Source organism: Peromyscus eremicus, chromosome 2 (assembly GCF_949786415.1).
Source record: "Peromyscus eremicus chromosome 2, PerEre_H2_v1, whole genome shotgun sequence".
Classification (NCBI taxonomy): domain Eukaryota; kingdom Metazoa; phylum Chordata; class Mammalia; order Rodentia; family Cricetidae; genus Peromyscus; species Peromyscus eremicus.
In genome coordinates this window covers 128,692,679-128,711,377 of record NC_081417.1, presented here as the reverse complement: position 1 = coordinate 128,711,377, position 18,699 = coordinate 128,692,679, and the positions used below count along the sequence as shown (strand labels likewise).

The following is an 18,699-nucleotide window of genomic DNA, read 5'->3' as shown; positions in this document are numbered from 1 at the left end:
AGATTTCTAGGCTAGCCTCAATGTAATGACACTGTTTGAAAAAAACAAAAGTTTTCTTCAGGTGGAAATAAACAGGATTTAGTATTTTGTCACATGATTTAGTGATGTTCATTTACCCATTCTTTTAGTAGTTCACAAAAATATTAAATATTTTTTGTAAAAAAGACACTGAGTTTCTAGAAATTTATAATCTGTATATGTAAAGAAATGGGTTAGAATATAAAGGTAAAAGTTTCACAGCAAGATAGGCTTGCCTTTGTCTTAAATTACCATTTGGCAGAAAGGAGTTTTTTTTATTAGGAGCCAAATGTGGTGGTTCATGCCTGGAATGCTAATGCTTGGGAGGTGGAAGCAGGAGGAGTGCTGTGAGTTCCAGGCAAGCCTGGGCAACAGTGAGACTCTGTCTCAAAAGAATAAATATAACAAGGGATGGCGAGATGGTTCAGCGGGAAAAGGAACTTGCCACCAAGCCTAATGGACCGGAGTTTGATCACCAGGACCCACATGGTGGGAGGAGAGAAGCCATTTCTATGTGTCATGCTCCATAGCACACACACACAGAGAAACAAAACTTTAGGGTGTTTGCTCTTGATTTCTCCTTGCTCTCTCGCGTCCTAGCTGTGGCATTGCTAAGGTTCACAAGCTATTATAATTCCCCGAATAGTCCAGGTGTATACCGATAAAGATCAAATGTTATTGTCATTTAGCTCATCGTTAATTCTTTTGTCTCTTCTTCCTCTTCCTCCCTCTGTCTCCTTCCTCCCCCTCCTCCCCTCCTCTTCCCGTGGCTTTGCCTCATAGTTGGTTTTGTAGTCTTGATTTCAGGCTAGCCCACACTGAGTCTTCCTTTCTAGGGCCTGCGTGTGTCTGCTTTCTGTACCTTTGTCTTGATTGGCGTTTTTTGTTGATGAGCCTATCCTTTCTTGGTTTTTGTTTTTGTTTTTTTGAGACAGGGTTTCTCTGTGTAGCCCTGGCTGTCCTGGAACTCAATTTGTAGCCCAGGCTGGCCTCGAACTCACAGAGATCTGCCTGCCTCTGCCTCTTGAGTGCTGGGATTTGTGCTACCATGACCAACTTGAGCTTACCCTGTCCTTATGTCCTTCCCATGTTGTTCCCTGTCTTGGACCTTTCCATGGCAGGAAGCACTCCCTGGCTTTGGGGTGATATGCATGGCCATAAGTAAGAGGTTAAGTAAGAGGTCACAAGTAGAGTTCATAGAATCAGGAGTGTTCTCCATCTGTCATAGCTGTGTATGTATTGTGTGAGTGGAGGTGGCGTGTGCTGTGGCACTTGTGGAAGTCAGAGGACGGACAGCTTGTGGGAATTTGTTCTCTCACTGTGGATCCTGGGAGCCAACTCAGTTCATTGGTGTGACAGCAAGCACCTCTCTCTCTCTCTCTCTCTCTCTCTCTCTCTCTCTCTCTCTCTCTCTCTCTCCTTTTTTTTTTTTGTTTTTTTGTTTTTTTGTTTTTTGAGACAGGGTTTCTCTGTGTAGCTTTGAGCCTTTCCTGGAACTCACTTGGTAGCCCAGGCTGGCCTCTAACTCACCGAGATCCACCTGGCTCTGCCTCCCGAGTCCTGGGATTAAAGGCATGCGCCACCACCGCCCGGCCTCTCTTTCTCTTTGTGTGAGAGACAGACAGACAGAGAGTATGTGAATGTGAATGTATGCCATGTGTATGGGGGTGCTGTCAGAGGCTGGATGTTCCCAAACTGAACTTGAGTCCTGGAAAAGCAGGAAGTACTCTTAACTGTTGAGCTGTTTCTCCAGGCACCTTTTCCCTTTGTTGAAACATGGTCTCATGTAGCCCAGGCTGGTCTCAAAACTTGTATAACTAAGGATAACCTTGAGCTCCTGATCCTCCTGCTTCTACCTCTCAAATTCTGGGTAACAAGTATGAGCTACCACACCAGGCTGTTTTCTTTTTGGGACAAGGTTTTACCTGGGCTGGCTTTAACCTCAGCATTCTCCGTGATCAGTCTCCTAAGTACTAGGACTGTGGGTTTGTATCTCTGTGCTGGCCTGGAATAACAGCAACTTGTAGACCTTATAGGATTAAATCTTAGTGAGGATTAAATCATGATAGGAGGAAACTAGATGTGGTGGTACATGCCTAAAATCTCAGTTGAGGCAGGAGAATTGAAAGTTTGAGGCCAGCCTAGCTGGAACACATAGACTATCTTAGCCTTGCCTCCCAATTGTGACATAGTGAAAGAGATGTAGCTCTTATTAGCCATCATTGTCATATTTCTGTTTATAGTTTACTGATGGCCACTGCTTATATTACTTCTAATCTTTGGGCTGTTTAATTTTCAAGGAAGCTGAAAATTAAATAGTTGGCAGGACCAGCAACAATTTTTTTTTTTTTTTTTTTTTTTTTTTTTGTGGCTGGGAGGTTAGCTTGGTGATAGAGTGACAAAACACCCATCCACATAAAATAAAATGAATGAATGAATTAAAAAAATCCTGAAGTGGAGGGGTGGGCAATGGAGGGTAGGGGATTGGGGGGGGTGAGAACATAAGGGAATTGGGATGGTTGAGCTGGAACAGGGATGGAGTGGGAAAGCAATGAGAGAGATACCATGATGGAGGGAGATATGGGGATAGAGAGAAACCGGGTGCTAGGGAAGTTGCCAGGAATCCCCAAGGATGACCCCAGCTTGGACTACTAGAAATAGTGGAGAGGGTGCCTGAACTGAACTGGCTTGCCCCAGTGATCAGATTGGTGAATACCCTGTCATCACAGAGCTTTTCTCCAATGACTGATGGAGGCAGATGCAGAGATCCACAGCCAAACACCAAGCAGAGCTGCAGGACTCCAGTCAAAGAGAGAGGAGGGATTTTATGAGCAAGTGCATCAGGATCATGATAGGGAAACCTGCAGAGACGACCAAGCCAATCTAGTGGGAACTCATGAAAGTTGGATCAATGGCTGTGGAGCCTGCATGGGACTGGACTAGGCCTTCTTGCATGGCAAGATAATTGTGTAGCTTGATCTGCTTGGGGGCCCCCTGGTGGTAGAATCAGAATCCATCCCTGGTGCGTGAAGGGGCTTTTTGGAGCCCACTACCTATGATGGGACACCTCGTGCAGCTTTGAGGCAGGGGGAAGGGCTTGGACTTGCCTCTGCTGGATGTGCCTCCCCATGGGGGGCCTTGCCTTCTTGTGGGGGTGAGGAATGGAGGGTAGGTTGCAGGGGAGGCTGGGGAGGCAGGATGAGGGAAGAGGGGGATCTTTGATTGGTGTGTAAAATGAATGAAAAATTTTTCTTAATTAAAAAAAAAAACACCAGAAGTGGAACATATTAGATCATTTATTGGTCTATAAAATCTTCAACAGTCCTGAATTCCTGTTTTTCTTTTTCTTTTTAGGAAGCATTTATTCGAAGCATTTTGTCAAAGCCTTTCAAGGTCCCCATTCCAAACTATCAAGGTAAAATGGAGACTTTATTGATTTTTTTTCTTTTTTTTTAAGTTTATTTTGTGTTTTGTTCGAGACAGGGTCTCTCTGTGTAATCCTGGGTGGCCTGGAACTTGCTTTATAGACTAGGCAAACTGGCTTTGAACTTACAGAGGTCTTCCTGCCTCTGCCTCCTAAGAACGTGTGCTACTATGCCTGGTAGTTTATTTTATTTTTAAGTGTGTGTGTGTGTGTGTGTGTGTTCATCTGGCCTCCCGAGGAGGTCAGAGGCATTGGATCTTGCATGTGTTGTGTGGTGTGCCTGACATGGATGCTGGAATCACACCCAGACTCTTTGGAAGAGCAATGCATGTTCTTAATCGCTTAGACATCTCCAGCATCTATTTGTTTTGATGCAGGCTTTTGCTATATAATCCAGATTGGCCTCAGAGTCACAGCAATTCTCCTGCCTCAGGATCCTCAATGATGGGATTATAAATGTGCACCACCACCTGGCACGTCTTTTCAGTTTTTTTTTTTTTTTTTTTTTTTAAAGTCATTTGTGTCAGTGTGCCTAAATAGATTGAAGACTTATATGCTAACCTGGGAATTAAAGATGTCAGTCCATGGGTGGATGTGTTTGACATGATCCTCCTGAGGCCTGTGTGAAGGCTATCCGGCATTTAGCAGAGACTGCCAAGACTAATTGTCTTTCATCTTCTTGGTGGGGCATGTCTGCTCAAAAGCTTTTGGTGTGCCCGGTAGCTAATGATGCTGCCTTCGTTTAGTTCAAGCATGTTCAGTGTTAGTTCCTTTATAAGGCTGACTGTGGAGGAGGTTTAATTTCCAGTTTTCCTTCGTCTTGTTTAGGACATTGCATTGTGCCTGCCCTGGGACTAGGGAAGGAAGCAGCCAGATTTCAAGTCCTCACACATGAAAGGCCTCTGTTGAGTTTTAGACCTTGCTACAGTTGGCTTGAGATGAACTTGATAAAGCCCTCCAGAAGTTTGTAGTTGAATGGGAGAAATAAAATAGGAAAAAATGCTTCAGGGCTGAAGAGATAATGGTCCAATAGATTCACAGATGGTTTGAAGGAGTTTTGGGAAAGAAGTCATGGATATTCAGAAAGGCTCCATGAAGGATGGGCATTTAAGTTGGGCTTGCTGGAGTGCCTGATTATAGAGGGTCAGCTCACAGGTTGACTGCTGATTTCTAGGTCCTCTGGGCTCTCGAGCATTGGGTCTGAAAAGGGCTGGAGTTCGTCGTGCCCTCCATGACCCTCTGGAGGAAGGTGCCTTGGTTCTGTATGAGCCTCCCCCACTAAGCGTCCATGACCAGCTGAAGCTTGATAAGTATGCACATTGATATTTTTTGAGTAGTTCTAGTCCACTATACGTGTACATGCCTGGAAGGATGGAGGGTGTTTGGTGTGACCCCTCCCCCCCACCGCCCTTGGAATTGTCATAGGTTACCAGAGCTGACATGACAGCGGCACTGTATCCAGAGCAAGTGGTTGGGAAGGAGACTGTCTGTGGGAGAGTGTGTGGTTGTGTTCAGGTTGTGGAGGTTCCTCACTGCCTTCTGCCATGCTCATTTGGATGGGCAAGTGATGAGGTGAGGACAGGAGTCTCACCCTTTCTGAATTTCCTGAGTCCTAAAGCTGGGCCTCACTCTGGTTTATTCCCTGGGGGAGAAGGTGTAGAACCTTCTGGGTCCGCAGGATACCACTTCCTGAGGGTTGACCTTGCCTGAGTCTGAGCAACATTTATTTTTTTTCTGCAATCTTTTCTCAGGGAAAAACTCCCTGTCCACGTGGTTGTTGATCCTATTCTCAGTAAGGTGTTGCGGCCTCATCAGAGAGAGGTAAATGAGGGTCAGGGGAAGGATGTGTGGCTAGGGGCTAAGTACGGGTCAGAGTGGACTAAATGGTACTATTCATCAGGGAGTGAAGTTCCTATGGGAGTGTGTCACCAGTCGGCGGATCCCGGGAAGCCATGGCTGCATCATGGCTGATGAGATGGGCCTGGGAAAGACACTACAGTGCATCACATTGATGTGGACACTTTTACGCCAGAGCCCAGAGTGCAAGCCAGAAATTGAAAAAGCAGTGGTAGTGTCACCTTCCAGCTTGGTGAAGAACTGGTACAATGAGGTTGGAAAATGGCTTGGAGGGAGGATCCAACCTCTGGCCATCGACGGAGGCTCTAAGGACGAAATAGACCGGAAACTGGGTATGAAGCTTTAATGTGTGTTCGCTTGTGGCCAGTGTTGATGGCAGTGTGGGGACAAGTGGGAAAATTGCCATTGAAAACCAGCACAGTTCTTTCTAGGCTATGTTACACAGCTGTCAGACTGTTTTCGTTTAAGATCTGACTTGTTCTCTGACACCTTTCTGTTGTAGAAGGATTCATGAACCAGCGTGGAGCTCGAGTGCCTTCTCCTATCCTCATCATTTCCTATGAGACTTTCCGCCTTCATGTTGGAGTCCTTCAAAAAGGAAATGTTGGACTGGTCATATGTGATGAGGTACTGAACACTTTGTAGTCTGGGTGGTAGAAGATCGGGATGTCAGAGTCTTCAAAGCATTACTATCCCAGGACTACACTAGTCATTGGGGAGTTGGAAGAACAGAGAATGCCACACTGGAGGGGACAAGTGAGTGGGAGAGCCTATGACAGCAGTTTGCCAAAAGAGGGATGAAACAGTGCCTAAAACTGGGGAGAGCTGAGCATGGTGGCACACACTTTAATTCCAGCACTCAGGAGGCAGACGGGTGGAGCTCTGAGTTTGTGGCTGGGTCTACTGTAGTGAGTTCTAGGCCAGCCAGGCTAGTGAGACCCTATCCCAAACAAACAAACAAACAAACAAACAACTCTGAGGAGAGTTTAGGTACTGGGGCCAATTGGTATTTTTCCCCTCTAAATAGTAATCTTAGACCAAAGAAGGACTTTGAGATTGGGAGGGATTTAGATGTGTAGTGAGACATGGCACAGTGTTTAAGGGAACAGGTTTTTTTTTTTTTTTTTTTTCGAGACAGAGTTTCCCTGTGTAGTTTTGGTGCTTGTCCTGGAACTCACTCTGTAGCCCAGGCTGGCCTCGAACTCAAAGAGATCCACCTGGCTCTGCCTCCCAATTGCTGGGATTAAAGGCGTGCGCCACCACCGCCCAGCAGGAACAGGTTTTATAGATACCTTTACTCAGGTCCTGACTCTGCCACCTAACAGTAGTATGACCTTATACTTAAGTTACTTAATCACGTGACTATCAGTTTCTGCATCTGGAAAATAGAGTGATCATACATATCTCCCTCATGTGATTATTGTGGGGACTCAGTAAATTGATTGGGGAAGCTCTTATCCCAGTGTTTGGTATCTCCTAAGCCTTGGTAAAGATGGCTTTTAGTCTAGGTTAGTAATGTTTAAATGATTAGAAGCACAGAGATAAGAAAGTCTGGTGTGTTATAGGTATGGTGGCAAAAGCCTATAATTCTAGAAACTCAAGGGCTGAGGAGGAGGGTCATGAGTTCATGCCAAGGGCTAGAGAGATGGCTCAGCAACTGAGCCTGCTTACTGATTGGCTTGGAGTAAGAGTGGCCCCCATAGGCTCATCTATTTGAATGCTTAGTCACCAGGGAGTGGAATTGTTTGAAAGGATTAAGAAGGATTAGGAGGTATGACCATGTTGGAGGAAGTGTGTCGCTGGGGTGGACTTTGATGTTTCAAAAGCCCACGCCAGGCCCAGTCTTTCTCTCTGCCTACAGATCAGGATGTAGCTCTCGGCTACTCCTCCAGTGCCTCTGTGTTGATAATGAACTAACCCTTTGAAACTGTAAGCAAGATGCTAGTAAATACTTGCTTTTATAAGAGTTAATTTGGAGAGATGGCTTAGCAGTTAAGAGCACTGGCTGCTTTTCCAGAGGACCCGGGTTCAATTCCTAGCACCCACATGGCAGCTCACAACTGCATGTAATTGCAGTTCCAGAGGATCCGACGCCCTCCCCTCAAACAGACATACATGCAGGCAAAACACCAATGCACATAAGAAAAAATAAATATTAAAAAAAAGCGTTAATTTGGTCATGATGTCTTTTCACAGCAATAGAATAGTGACTAAGACATTAATTGATCTTAAAGATGTTATGGGTTTGGTTCTCAACACCCACATGAGGTGGCTCCCAACTACACATGTAATTCCAGTTCTACAGTGTCTAACACTTTTTGACTTCTTCAGGCACCTGCACACACATACAGATGAACTTATGCAGACACACATACACATTAATGAAAAACATATTTTAAAAAGTTCAGGGGCTGGAGAGATGTCTCAGCAGTTGAGAGCACTGGCTGCTCTTCCAGAAGACCTGGGTTCAGTTCCCAGCACCCACACGGTAGCCCTGCAACTACAGTTCCAGGGGATCCAATACCCTCATATGGACATACATTCGGGCAAAACGCCAATGCATATAAAATAAAGATAAATTATTAAAAAAAAAAAAAAAGCCAGGCAGTGGTGGCACATGCCTTTAATCCTAGCACTAAGGAGGCAGAGGCAGGCAGATGTCTGTGAGTTTGAGGCCATCCTGGTCTACAAAACAAGTTCCAGGACAGCCAGAGCTGCTACACAGAGAAACTTGTCTCCAAAAAAAAAAAAAAAGAGTTCAAGTCAGCATAGGCTACAAAGAGAAAACTGTTTAAAAAACAAAGCAAAGTAAAGCCCTAGTGTAGGTTTTGTTTTTGTTTTTACATTTGTGTGTATGCTTGAGTACATGTATGTGTACCGTGTGTTCAGGAGGCTGTGGAGGTCAGAAGTTATCAGATTCCCTTGAACTGTTAAGGGCTGTCGTGAGCTGCTATGTGGGTGCTGGGTAAAGCACCTGAATCCTCCAAAAGAGCAGTATGCACTCCTAACCACTGAGTCATCTCTCCACTTCCTGTCCCATCCTGTCCCGTACTCCCAAGACAGATTTTCGTAGGTTAACTGTGAACTTCTTGTTAGTACATATGCATGGTGGTAGATGCTAGAAAGTAGTGAGGTTGGTGAGTTCTCACTGTTAAAAAAATTTCGTGGCTACCCTGAGACTGCTCTACCATGTTTTCATTTCTTGGAAAGCATAAGATCACTTGGATTATTCTGGGGCTATTGTGGGGTTGTAAGCATGGGCCACCATACCTAGCTCAGAAGCTGCTTTTTAAAAAAATTGATGGTAATGATAGGAGCTGTCTGGAGCCTCAGTGACTGGTCCAGTAGAGACTCAAGTGTTCATTTAGATTTCATCCAAGTGTCTATTAGGTGCCAGGTCCATAGGATTCTGTGAGGCCTTTTCTACAGGGAGCTTCACTTCAAAAGAACCCAACTGTTGATGCCCATTAAAAGTTAAAATTTTATATTTAATTCTTTCATAGATGAACCTTAATTTATCTTACATTCAACTAATACTAACTAATCAGTACTTTGTGCATGACTGTATTCTGTGCACTGAAAGTATTGCAAAAAGCAAATATGTGGATCTATTTTAAGAAGTTCATGTCTAGTTGAGATAAAGCTCTGTGGCTTTGGAATTGACAGTCCTGGGTTTCAGTTATAGCTCTGCTAATTGTATAGCATGATTTTTGGGTGACTGTTTAGTTCTCTGAATTTCAATTTCTTCATTTCTAAAATGAATATAATGTTCATTTGTTGTATGGATTATGTGGGAGTCAGGGAAGTCTTTGTTTAATACCATCATCAAAGGCAGACTGAATAGAACAAGTCTAATTTGTTCATTCTTTACTGGTGGGTGAGTGGTTTTTAATTTTTGGTGGCTTTCCCAGCATGGAAATGAGAGGAAGCTGTACTTAGAAAGGCTGTTTTCGAGCAAGGTGGTGGTGGCGGCGGCGGCGCACACGCCTTTAATCCCAGCACTGGGGAGGCAGAGGCAGGCGGATCTCTGTGTGTTCAAGGCCAGCCTGGTCTACAAATAGAGTTCCAGGACAGCCAGAGCAGTTAATACAGAGAAACCCCGTCTTAAACAAAAAGAAACAAAAAACAACAACAACAAAAGAAAGGCCGTCTGCTTGATCTCAGCTTGGTGGCTCTTAGGAAAAGTGTCCTTTTCTATCTTCTTGAAAGTAAATGGCTTCAAGAGACATTAGGGATGGCTGCAGAGAGGATAGGGTTGGGAAGAGCTGTGAAGGGAAGCTCTTTGGATATAGTAGCATCATGGCTCAAACAAGACCTTGAGGCACTTGGCTCTGAAAGCTCTGTGTTGGTTGGACTGGCAGGGAGGAGGAGGAGGACTCCTGAGATCAGGGTCTGTATTATGGCCACGTGGACTGTGAAAGATGGCTGAGTAGGAAGGTTCTGGAAGTTTGGAAATGGAAAAATTGGAGGGAACAGAGGGAATCCTTGACTTTTGGGTGTAGCATTGGTCTACCTTGTGAGCTTAATACTTTTCTCCAAGCCAATGGCAAAGAAGCTTATGCTGGCCTACCTAGTTCTTGCAACCTTAGGACCTGTTATGTTTGTGACTCTTTTCTATCTGTAGACTTTTATCATTTAAGAATATTAAATCATCCTAAGTGAGAATTAATTATCTTGCAGGGACACAGACTTAAAAACTCCGAGAATCAGACTTACCAGGCCCTGGACAGCTTGAATACCAGCCGGCGGGTGCTCATCTCCGGGACCCCCATCCAAAATGACTTGCTTGAATATTTCAGCTTGGTGCACTTCGTTAATTCAGGCATTTTGGGTAAGGAGCCCTGCCTGCTTTGTCCTTAGAGTGTAACTCTATCTGAGGAGAGCAAGGTTACATTGCCAATTAGGTGTGGATCAGTAGACACTCTTGTTAGAAGGCTTCTCTTGGCAGAGGGTAGCCAAGCCATAGCCAAGCTGATGCCTTAATCTCATACCTGGGAGATGGGGACAGGAGGATCAGGAGTTCAAAACCATTTTCGGCTACACAGGGAGTTTGAGGTCAGTCTGAGCTCAAAAGAGAAAAAGGGATGGTGAGGCGAAACTGTAGGCTGGCTTTGACTGTGGAACAACTCAGAAAGACCCACTTGGGTCATTTGTCTTCTGCAGAGGCAGTGTGAGCTATGTAGGCGATGGAACGCCTATCAGCTGGAGCTGGAAATAGCCCTATGCATTAAAATTATGTGTGATCCATGTTAATGTGGTATGAGCATGTGATGCTGTGGATAGGTGTCTTTGACTGCTCTCTCTCTTAGTTTTTAAAAATTTCATAGGATTTTTAAAAGGATTTTACACTGTATCTTTCAAGATTTTTATGTATGACTGTTTTGTCTGCATGCATGTATATATACCACCATGTGTATGCGTGGTGCTCTTGGCATCAGATCTCCTGGAACTAGAGGCGTACAGATGGTTGTTAGTCACCATGTGGTTTCTGGGAACTGACCCAGGGTCCTTTGCAAGAGGAGCAAGTGCTCTTAACTGCTGAGGTACCTCTCTGCCCATTATACTTAGTATTCATTCATTCATTCATTCATTCATTCATTTAAGACAGTGTTTCTTTGTGTTGCCCTGGCTGTCCTGGTACTCACTCTTTAGACCAGGCTGGCCTCGAATTCACAGAAATCTGCCTGCCTCTGCCTCCAGAGTGCTGGGATTGAAGGTATGTGATACCACTGCCTTCAATACAAATATAAAATACTTAGTACTTTTAATTGTGTGTGTGTGTGTGTGTGTGTGTGTGTGTGTGTGTGTGTGTGTGTGTTGTGTACATTAGTGCAGTTCCCCATGTATTTCAGGAGAGAGTTAGATCCCTTGGAGCTGGAGTTATAGTCAGTTATGAGCTGCCTTACATGGGTGCTAGGAACCGAATTTGGGTCCTGCAAGAATGGTATATGCACTTCAACCCTGAGCCATCTCTCCAGCCCCACATTTTCATTTAAGTATGAGATGGGTATGTATGTGCATGCCAGAACAGCTCTCAACCATGCTAGTCCTAGGAACTGAACTCAGGTTGTCAGGTCTGGAGCAAGTGCCTTACTTGCTGAGCCAGCCATCTTGCCCGTCACCTTAGTTTTTGAACTAGTGACCAGGGATCTGCTGGTCCTCCAGCTCCCCCGTTGCTCTAGTGCTCAGAAAAATCTCCTTAGACAGAATATACATAATCTCCTTAGACAGACAAAATTGTTGCAATAGAACATTTCTGGAACCGTTAGTAGTTCAGTTACTACCACACCAAGGTGTGTGCCACTGCCGCCCAGCACAACTGCCAATCTAGAAATCAGTAAACTAGCCAGCTGGTGGTGGTGGCGCACACCTTTAATCCCAGCACTTGGGAGGCAGAGCCAGGCAGATCTCTGTGAGTTCGAGGCCAGCCTGGTCTACAGAGCGAGATCCAGGACAGGCACCAAGACTACACAGAGAAACTCTTGTCTCGAAAACAAAACAAAACAAAACAAAAAAACAAAAAAAGATGATATAGACTGGCAGTTGTGTAACATGGCTGGTAGCTTTTTTAAAAAACTATTTTTACTTTGTTTATATGTGCTTTGCCTGCATATGTATGTCTATGTATCACATGTGTGCCTGTTTTCTAAGGAACCAGAAGAGGGCATGAGATCTCTTGGGATTGGAGTTAAGGATGGTTATGAGTCACCTTTTGAGTGTTGAGAGGCGATCCTGGGGTTCTGTGGAAGGGAGGCCACAGTTCTTTCTTTCTTACTTTGTTTTCACATTTTTACAGGGGCAACAGGGAAGGGGGCCTCTTCTATCATCAGAAGTATTTGCAGGTTCTTCAGACATTCCAGGCTTTGACCCTGAGGGTCCTGTGGGTGGCTGGGCACATTGGGTATGTTCCCATGATCTTGAACAGGCACTGAGTAGTTGTAGGGTGTGGCCTGGTTGATTAGGTTAGCATATTTGGTGTAGGGGTGAGGCCCCAGGCAGAGGACACTACCAGCACCAGCTCCTTCTTCAGGCATTCTTGAAGGTGGAGAGTCTCCTGGCATTCTTGGTCTTCAGTGGCCAGTGTCCTTAACTACCGAGCCATCTCTTTGTCCTCCATACCCCCAACATCTTTTATCTTATGTTTATTTTTTTGAGAAAAGGTCTCACTGTGTAGCCCTGGTTGACCTAGAGTCTCCTATGTTTACTGGATGGCTTTAAAATAAACAGAGATCTTCCTGCCTCTGATGGGATTAAAGCTGTGTACCATCATGCCCAACCTATTTTATTTTTTAAATTTATTGTATGTGTGTATGAGAGAGAATATCAAGGTCAAAGGATGATTTTGGGGGATTGATTCTTGCTTTCTACTCTTGTTTCTGCTGCTATGCTCTCAAGCTCCAGGAGATCCTCTGCCTCCCAGCTCCCCATAGCAGTGCTGGATTACACATGTGTGCCATTGAGTCTAGATTTTTTATGGGTTCTGGGGATGGAATTTGGGTTGTCAAACTTGTGCTGCTAGTGCTTTTACCTACTGAGCCATATCCTCAGCCTGTGACTTTATCTTATAGTTGGAACTTTAGTCCATTTACAATTACCGTAAGGTTTCTTATTAGTGCATTACCATCTAACTATATTTAGCCACTCAACTCTTCACTGCTTTGCTGTCTGGTTCATTAAATAAAAATTGCTTGTATTTTGTTCAGCTTTGTTCTCATCAAGGAGGATGATTGGTGATGAGGTGGTTTGTCATTATTAGTAGCGAGAAAAATCATTCTACCCTTACATGCTTATTATTCAATTCTCTCCTGAGTTTAGGAACTGCTCAGGAGTTCAAGAAGCATTTTGAGTTGCCAATTTTGAAGAGTCGAGATGCAGCTGCCAGTGAGGTAGACAGGCAGCTAGGGGAGGAACGTCTGCGGGAGCTCATCAGTATCGTGAATAGGTAATAGCCTCAACTCTGGTCATCCAAATGATTTGAGACCTTCCGAGCTATTTGGAAACTGCCCAGATCTGTTGGCTTGGTCTGTCTGGAGCCTTTAAGGGCTGGTGTTTGAGGGAAGAAGTGGGGTCTGTGCCATGAATTGGCACTGAATAAATAACAAAGTCTTATAGGGTAAGTTCCACTTTTTGGGAGCCCTGTGGCCTGGTTTTGTTCTTATCAACCTGCTGAAGCAGTTCTTCTGTGGTGCAGTTAGCTTTCCTGAACAAGACATATCCTTGTTAGTACTTCAGAACCTTCTTGACAGTTGCTTTTAGTCTAAAGCATCGGGATTTCTATGTGTAGACTCTAGTTCTGTGGAGAGCTGAAGAATCTCTGTATGGTCCCAGCCCAAGAGGGCCTTTTTCTTTCGGTGGGTTTCAAATGATCTAGGGGCAAGCACATTCTGGACCCCTGTTGTTGGTATGGGCCCTTGATGAATTACATTTATGAATATCCTGCTCCTCCCAACTGCTTGACTACATCTTCCTACCAAATCCTCCCCCCCGCCCCCCCCAGACAAGGTTTCTCTGTGTAGCTTTGGAGCCTGTCCTAGAACTCGCTCTGTAGACCAGGCTGGCCTCGAACTCACAGAGATCTGCCTGGCTCTGCCTCCCGAGTGCTGGGATTAAAGGCATGCACCACCACTGCCCGGCTCTTCCTACCAATTTTAGATGGCAGAGTTATTGTGTCCCATGAAGCTGCTAGGTTTTTTGTTTTGTTTGTTTTTTCTTTCTCTATTTTTGAGATAGTATCTCATGTATCCCAGGCCACCTCCCAGATGCTGGGATTCAGGCATGTGCTATCATGCCTGACTAGGTAAGTACTCAGAAGATGCCTCTATTCTTCCTGGTCTGACCAGGAGATAAGGGTTTAATGACTCCAGGGGTCATGTGACAGCTGGTACCTGTGCAAATGCAGATAGAAGCCTCCCAATAAAGACTTATAGTTTAGGGACTGGTGAGTTGGCTTAGTGGTTAAGAACATGTTCTTTTTTTTTTTTAGTTGATTAATTAATTTATTTAATGTGCATTGGTGTTTTTGCCATGGGTGTCAGGGTCCCCTGAAACTGGCATTACAGACAGTTGTGAGCTGCCATGTGGGTGTTGGAAATTGAACCCAGGTTCCTCTGGAAGAGCAGCCAGTGCTCTTAACTGCTGAACCATCTCTCTAGCCCCTGCACACATGTTGTTCTTGTAGAGGATTCCCAACACCTACATGGTGGTGTCCATAATTTCAGTTCTAGGGGATCTGGTGCCCTCTTCTGACCTCTGAGGGCAGTAGCATAAACATGGTACATAGATATACATGCAAGGAGAACACTCATATATGTAAAATTAAAAAGAAAAAAGTCCCAAAGTTTGTGACCCACTTTTCCTGACAGCTGCAGGGTGAATGCAAGACCTTAGCTTTCTTTTAAAGACCAGCCAACAAGCTGGAAGGAAGAAAAAGAGTTTTCAGTCTAAGCAAGGCAATTTTGAAGGTCTTTGTTCCCACGATTAAGATCCTGAAACAAAAAAACAAATAAACCTCATATTTGGAATGATGAGTCTATGATATGTGTCATAGAAATGATAGTTCTGACATACTATAAAATAGAGTGAGTCTTGATCCTTTAGGTAATAGCTTTTATTCTAGTATACAGCACATCAGTTTCACCAGCCTGTTGCTTTTTCTCATTTTTCCTAGGTGCCTGATACGGAGAACATCAGATATCCTCTCTAAATATCTGCCAGTGAAGATTGAGCAAGTGGTTTGTTGTAGGTACTGAAATTAACTAACAGGCATGCAGGGAGTGGGTAAAAGCTTAGCTTCCGAAGCATGGCTGAATTTCAAGATGCTCTTATGGTAGCAGTGTATGTGGTCCAGCTTCTTCTGGTGAGTCACCTGCCTTTATATTTTCAGGCTGACACCCCTTCAAACTGAGTTATATAAGAGATTTCTGAGACAGGCTAAGCCTGAAGAAGAATTGCGTGAAGGCAAAATGAGTGTGTCTTCCCTGTCTTCTATCACCTCTTTAAAGAAGCTATGTAACCGTGAGTGTGCCCATGCCCATGCCCAGTATCTCCTGTGTGAGTGAACAAGAGAGAGGAAGGTCCTAGAGATAGGCTGGTGACCTTCTCTAGAGACCTCATGGAGGCCACATGTGGTCTAACTCTCCATAAGATGTGACTCCTGCCTTGTGGACTTTTTGTGAGCTATACCTTTACTTTGGAAACTACGTTGTCTTATGCCCAGTCCATCTTTGGTGCTTGAAATGTGGTGTACTATGTATGTGAATGCTGGTATGTATACATCCTCTTGTACAACATTAGGCAGGAGGAAAAGTAGCAAACAATGCCTCTCATGTTGATTCCTTTGTTGTTGGGAGAACACAGTAGTGAGTGATAGTGTCCATCTAGGCTTCCAGATTGTACTGGCTACACCCTATGGGAACTTGGGAGGGTGGACCCCAAGAGTCTAGTTGTAAGTGAGGGCTTACCTTAGGTGCCAGATATCCAAAGGCTGAGCACAGAAGTGGAAGCTTTGGAAAAGCAAGTCACTAGCATTTTGGTATAGTTTTGATTTTTTTCAGACCCAGCTCTAATCTATGACAAGTGTGTGACGGAGGAGGATGGCTTTGAGGGCACTTTGGACATCTTCCCACCTGGTTACACCTCTAAAGCTGTCGAGCCACAGCTGTCAGGTGAGCCCTCCCCATCAGTAGATGCTCTCCTTGGAGGAACTATAGGAGGATAGGAAACTGTCTCTGTCCTGAAGCTATTCTGTCGGAAAGCAGGATATCAAGTGTAACAGTCCTAGGCCATTGGGAAGACTAATTGTGAAGACTGATAGTAGTCACTCTTCCCAGGTAAAATGCTGGTCCTGGATTACATTCTGGCCATGACTAGAAGCCGCAGCAGTGACAAAGTTGTGCTGGTGTCTAATTATACTCAGACGTTGGATCTCTTTGAAAAGCTGTGCCGAGCTCGAAGGTAGGGAAGAGTCTAACCAGGCTAGCAAAGGGATGTGTCTCCCTCACTGGTACTCTAGGACGACTGGTTCTTTTCTGATTATTCAATGTTTGTCAAGATGTGGCTTTATGAATGACTTTCCTGAGAAGTTCTCTTTCCTAATGACTGATGGCACTAGCTCCAACTCTACACAAGCTTATATCCTGGTCCCTCAAGTACTCCCACAGATCGTAATTCCTGTCTTTCTCTGTCCTCATTGGGAGGCCTCAGACTATGCATGCATGAGCAGTCTCAAGATGGTAAACTAGTCTTATTGGTAGCCATAGCTTTAAGGAATTCATCCTTCTTGGGTCTTGATCTTTGGATATCCCTCCAGGTACTTGTATGTTCGCCTGGATGGCACAATGTCCATTAAGAAGCGAGCCAAGGTTGTGGAGCGCTTCAATAGTCCATCGGTAAGTACACCAATGCATAGGAATTATGTGTTGACAGAGAAGCTGTAAAGGAGCTCTGTTTCATTGTTTTACTTTTGTTTTTGTGTTCTGGTGGGTGTGATAAGATGAAGCTGATCAATGATGACTGGCTTAGAACCTGACTTTGTGGGTTGGGAAACTGAATGGTAGGCATACCAACTTGACCTCAGTGTGAGTATCAAAGAGTGGGAGACATGTTGGCTGAGCTGAGAAGGATCCTAGCTCACATTCCAAGTGTGTGCACCCTAGCCCCTCCTTTCTTGTTTTTTTCCTTCCCAGAGTCCTGATTTTGTCTTCATGCTGAGCAGCAAAGCTGGGGGCTGTGGTCTTAATCTCATTGGTGCTAACCGGCTGGTCATGTTTGATCCTGACTGGAACCCAGCCAATGATGAACAAGCTATGGCCCGAGTCTGGCGTGATGGTCAAAAGAAGACCTGCTATATTTACCGACTGCTATCTGTAAGGATGGTGATGGTGGTCAGAGTTGAGACCATCTTAACTATTTCTCAGTGTTTCTTTTTAGCTCTTCTGCCTCGATCTGACCACACTGTGTACTTAACCCTGAGTCCTTTATTCTTCTGTTCTCCCTCATCCCTCCTCTTTGCTCTCCACCTATTTCCTTCAGATGCTTCTTACCGTGCTCTTCGGATGCCTACTCAATACATACTTTTCATAGGGCACTATTTTCTTTCATACTGTGTCAGTTTGCTTTAAAGTCTTCTCATGCTCCATGTCCCAAAGGGCTAAGAAGTGGTAAATAATGTCAATTATCCACTACAGATCATGCAGATTGTTGTCTACATCTCTAGCTTACTGATGTTTTTGGACACAAGTCTTCATTTCTTTCCCAAATCTAGTAGCTATCCTGTGAGTACCATGCTTGACTTCATCTCTAATGATATAAGTTCCTCATCTAATTTTTCTTAAGGCTATAGTATGTTACTCATTTGTTTTCAAAGCTTTAATAGAGATCATCTTACTCTTTCATCCTTTCTAGTTTTTTTTTTGGGGGGGGGGGGGGTTGAGACAGTGCTTCTCTGTGTAGCCCTGGCTGTCCTAGAACTTGCTCTGTAGACCAGGCTGGCCTTGAACTCAAGAGATCCACATGCCTCTGCCTGAGTGCTGGGATTGATTAAAGGCGTGCACCACCACCGTCCAGCACTTTCTAACTTTCTTATACTCACATATTTTGCCCAAGAAATCTTCCTGTCTCAGCCTCCTGAACAACTGAACGGCTTGGTTTTTATAACTCCGTATGTCCAACTTTCATTTCGCTCTGGGCTTGAAATCTTTTTTCTTTTTTTTTGAGTTAGCTCAAAAACAATTACTTTCAAGATTTTCTGAACTCCTCTACCATTCTCTTTATGGAACCCTGAGTATCATGCACAGACTTCTGTCATTGGGCAAATTTGTTCGTAAGTCTGTCTGTTGAAGTGTTCAGTGACCTAAAGGACAGGGATATTTCATTCTTCCTTGCATCCTATTACTAGTGTATGACTGAAAAAATACTCAAATGGTATTGAATAAATCAGAGTTGGGCCTGGTGTGGAGGAAGCTTTGCTACAGATAACCTGTTTTTACCCTAAATGGATTTAGCCCTATCCCTGACACCCTCCATTGGTGCAGAAAATAGCCTGGATGGGCAAAGCAGCATAATTCTTGACCTTAGAAGAACTAGGAAAATGGATCTCAGCTGAGACCGATATTAGCTCAGGATTTGTACTTTTCATTCACTGCCCCTTTCCAGATGGCTTTAACCCCTGGGTTTTTCTGCTCCCTTAGTATCTACAGGGATGACTGGGCCCTCTTTCATCCTCCTTCTAGGCTGGAACCATCGAGGAGAAGATCTTTCAGCGGCAGAGCCACAAGAAGGCACTGAGCAGCTGTGTGGTTGATGAGGAGCAGGATGTAGAGAGACATTTCTCGCTTGGTGAGCTGAAAGAGCTGTTTACCCTGGATGAAGCTAGCCTCAGTGACACACATGACAGGTAGGTG

At 44.5% G+C, this 18,699-nt stretch overlaps 1 protein-coding gene across 1 annotated transcript in view; it reads left to right on the top strand.

The window, feature by feature from the left end:
- Rad54l (RAD54 like) overlaps positions 1-18,699 on the top strand; it is a 35,118-nt gene that overhangs the window by 16,005 nt on the left and 414 nt on the right. The window contains exons 4-17 of the mRNA XM_059254751.1: positions 3,373-3,433; positions 4,617-4,752; positions 5,194-5,263; positions 5,343-5,631; positions 5,802-5,926; positions 9,980-10,130; positions 13,115-13,241; positions 14,967-15,041; positions 15,183-15,313; positions 15,853-15,963; positions 16,129-16,252; positions 16,608-16,686; positions 16,984-17,163; positions 18,529-18,692. Of these exons, the coding sequence (XP_059110734.1) occupies positions 3,373-3,433; positions 4,617-4,752; positions 5,194-5,263; positions 5,343-5,631; positions 5,802-5,926; positions 9,980-10,130; positions 13,115-13,241; positions 14,967-15,041; positions 15,183-15,313; positions 15,853-15,963; positions 16,129-16,252; positions 16,608-16,686; positions 16,984-17,163; positions 18,529-18,692 (1,823 nt within the window). The remainder of the gene's footprint in view (positions 1-3,372; positions 3,434-4,616; positions 4,753-5,193; positions 5,264-5,342; positions 5,632-5,801; positions 5,927-9,979; positions 10,131-13,114; positions 13,242-14,966; positions 15,042-15,182; positions 15,314-15,852; positions 15,964-16,128; positions 16,253-16,607; positions 16,687-16,983; positions 17,164-18,528; positions 18,693-18,699) is intronic.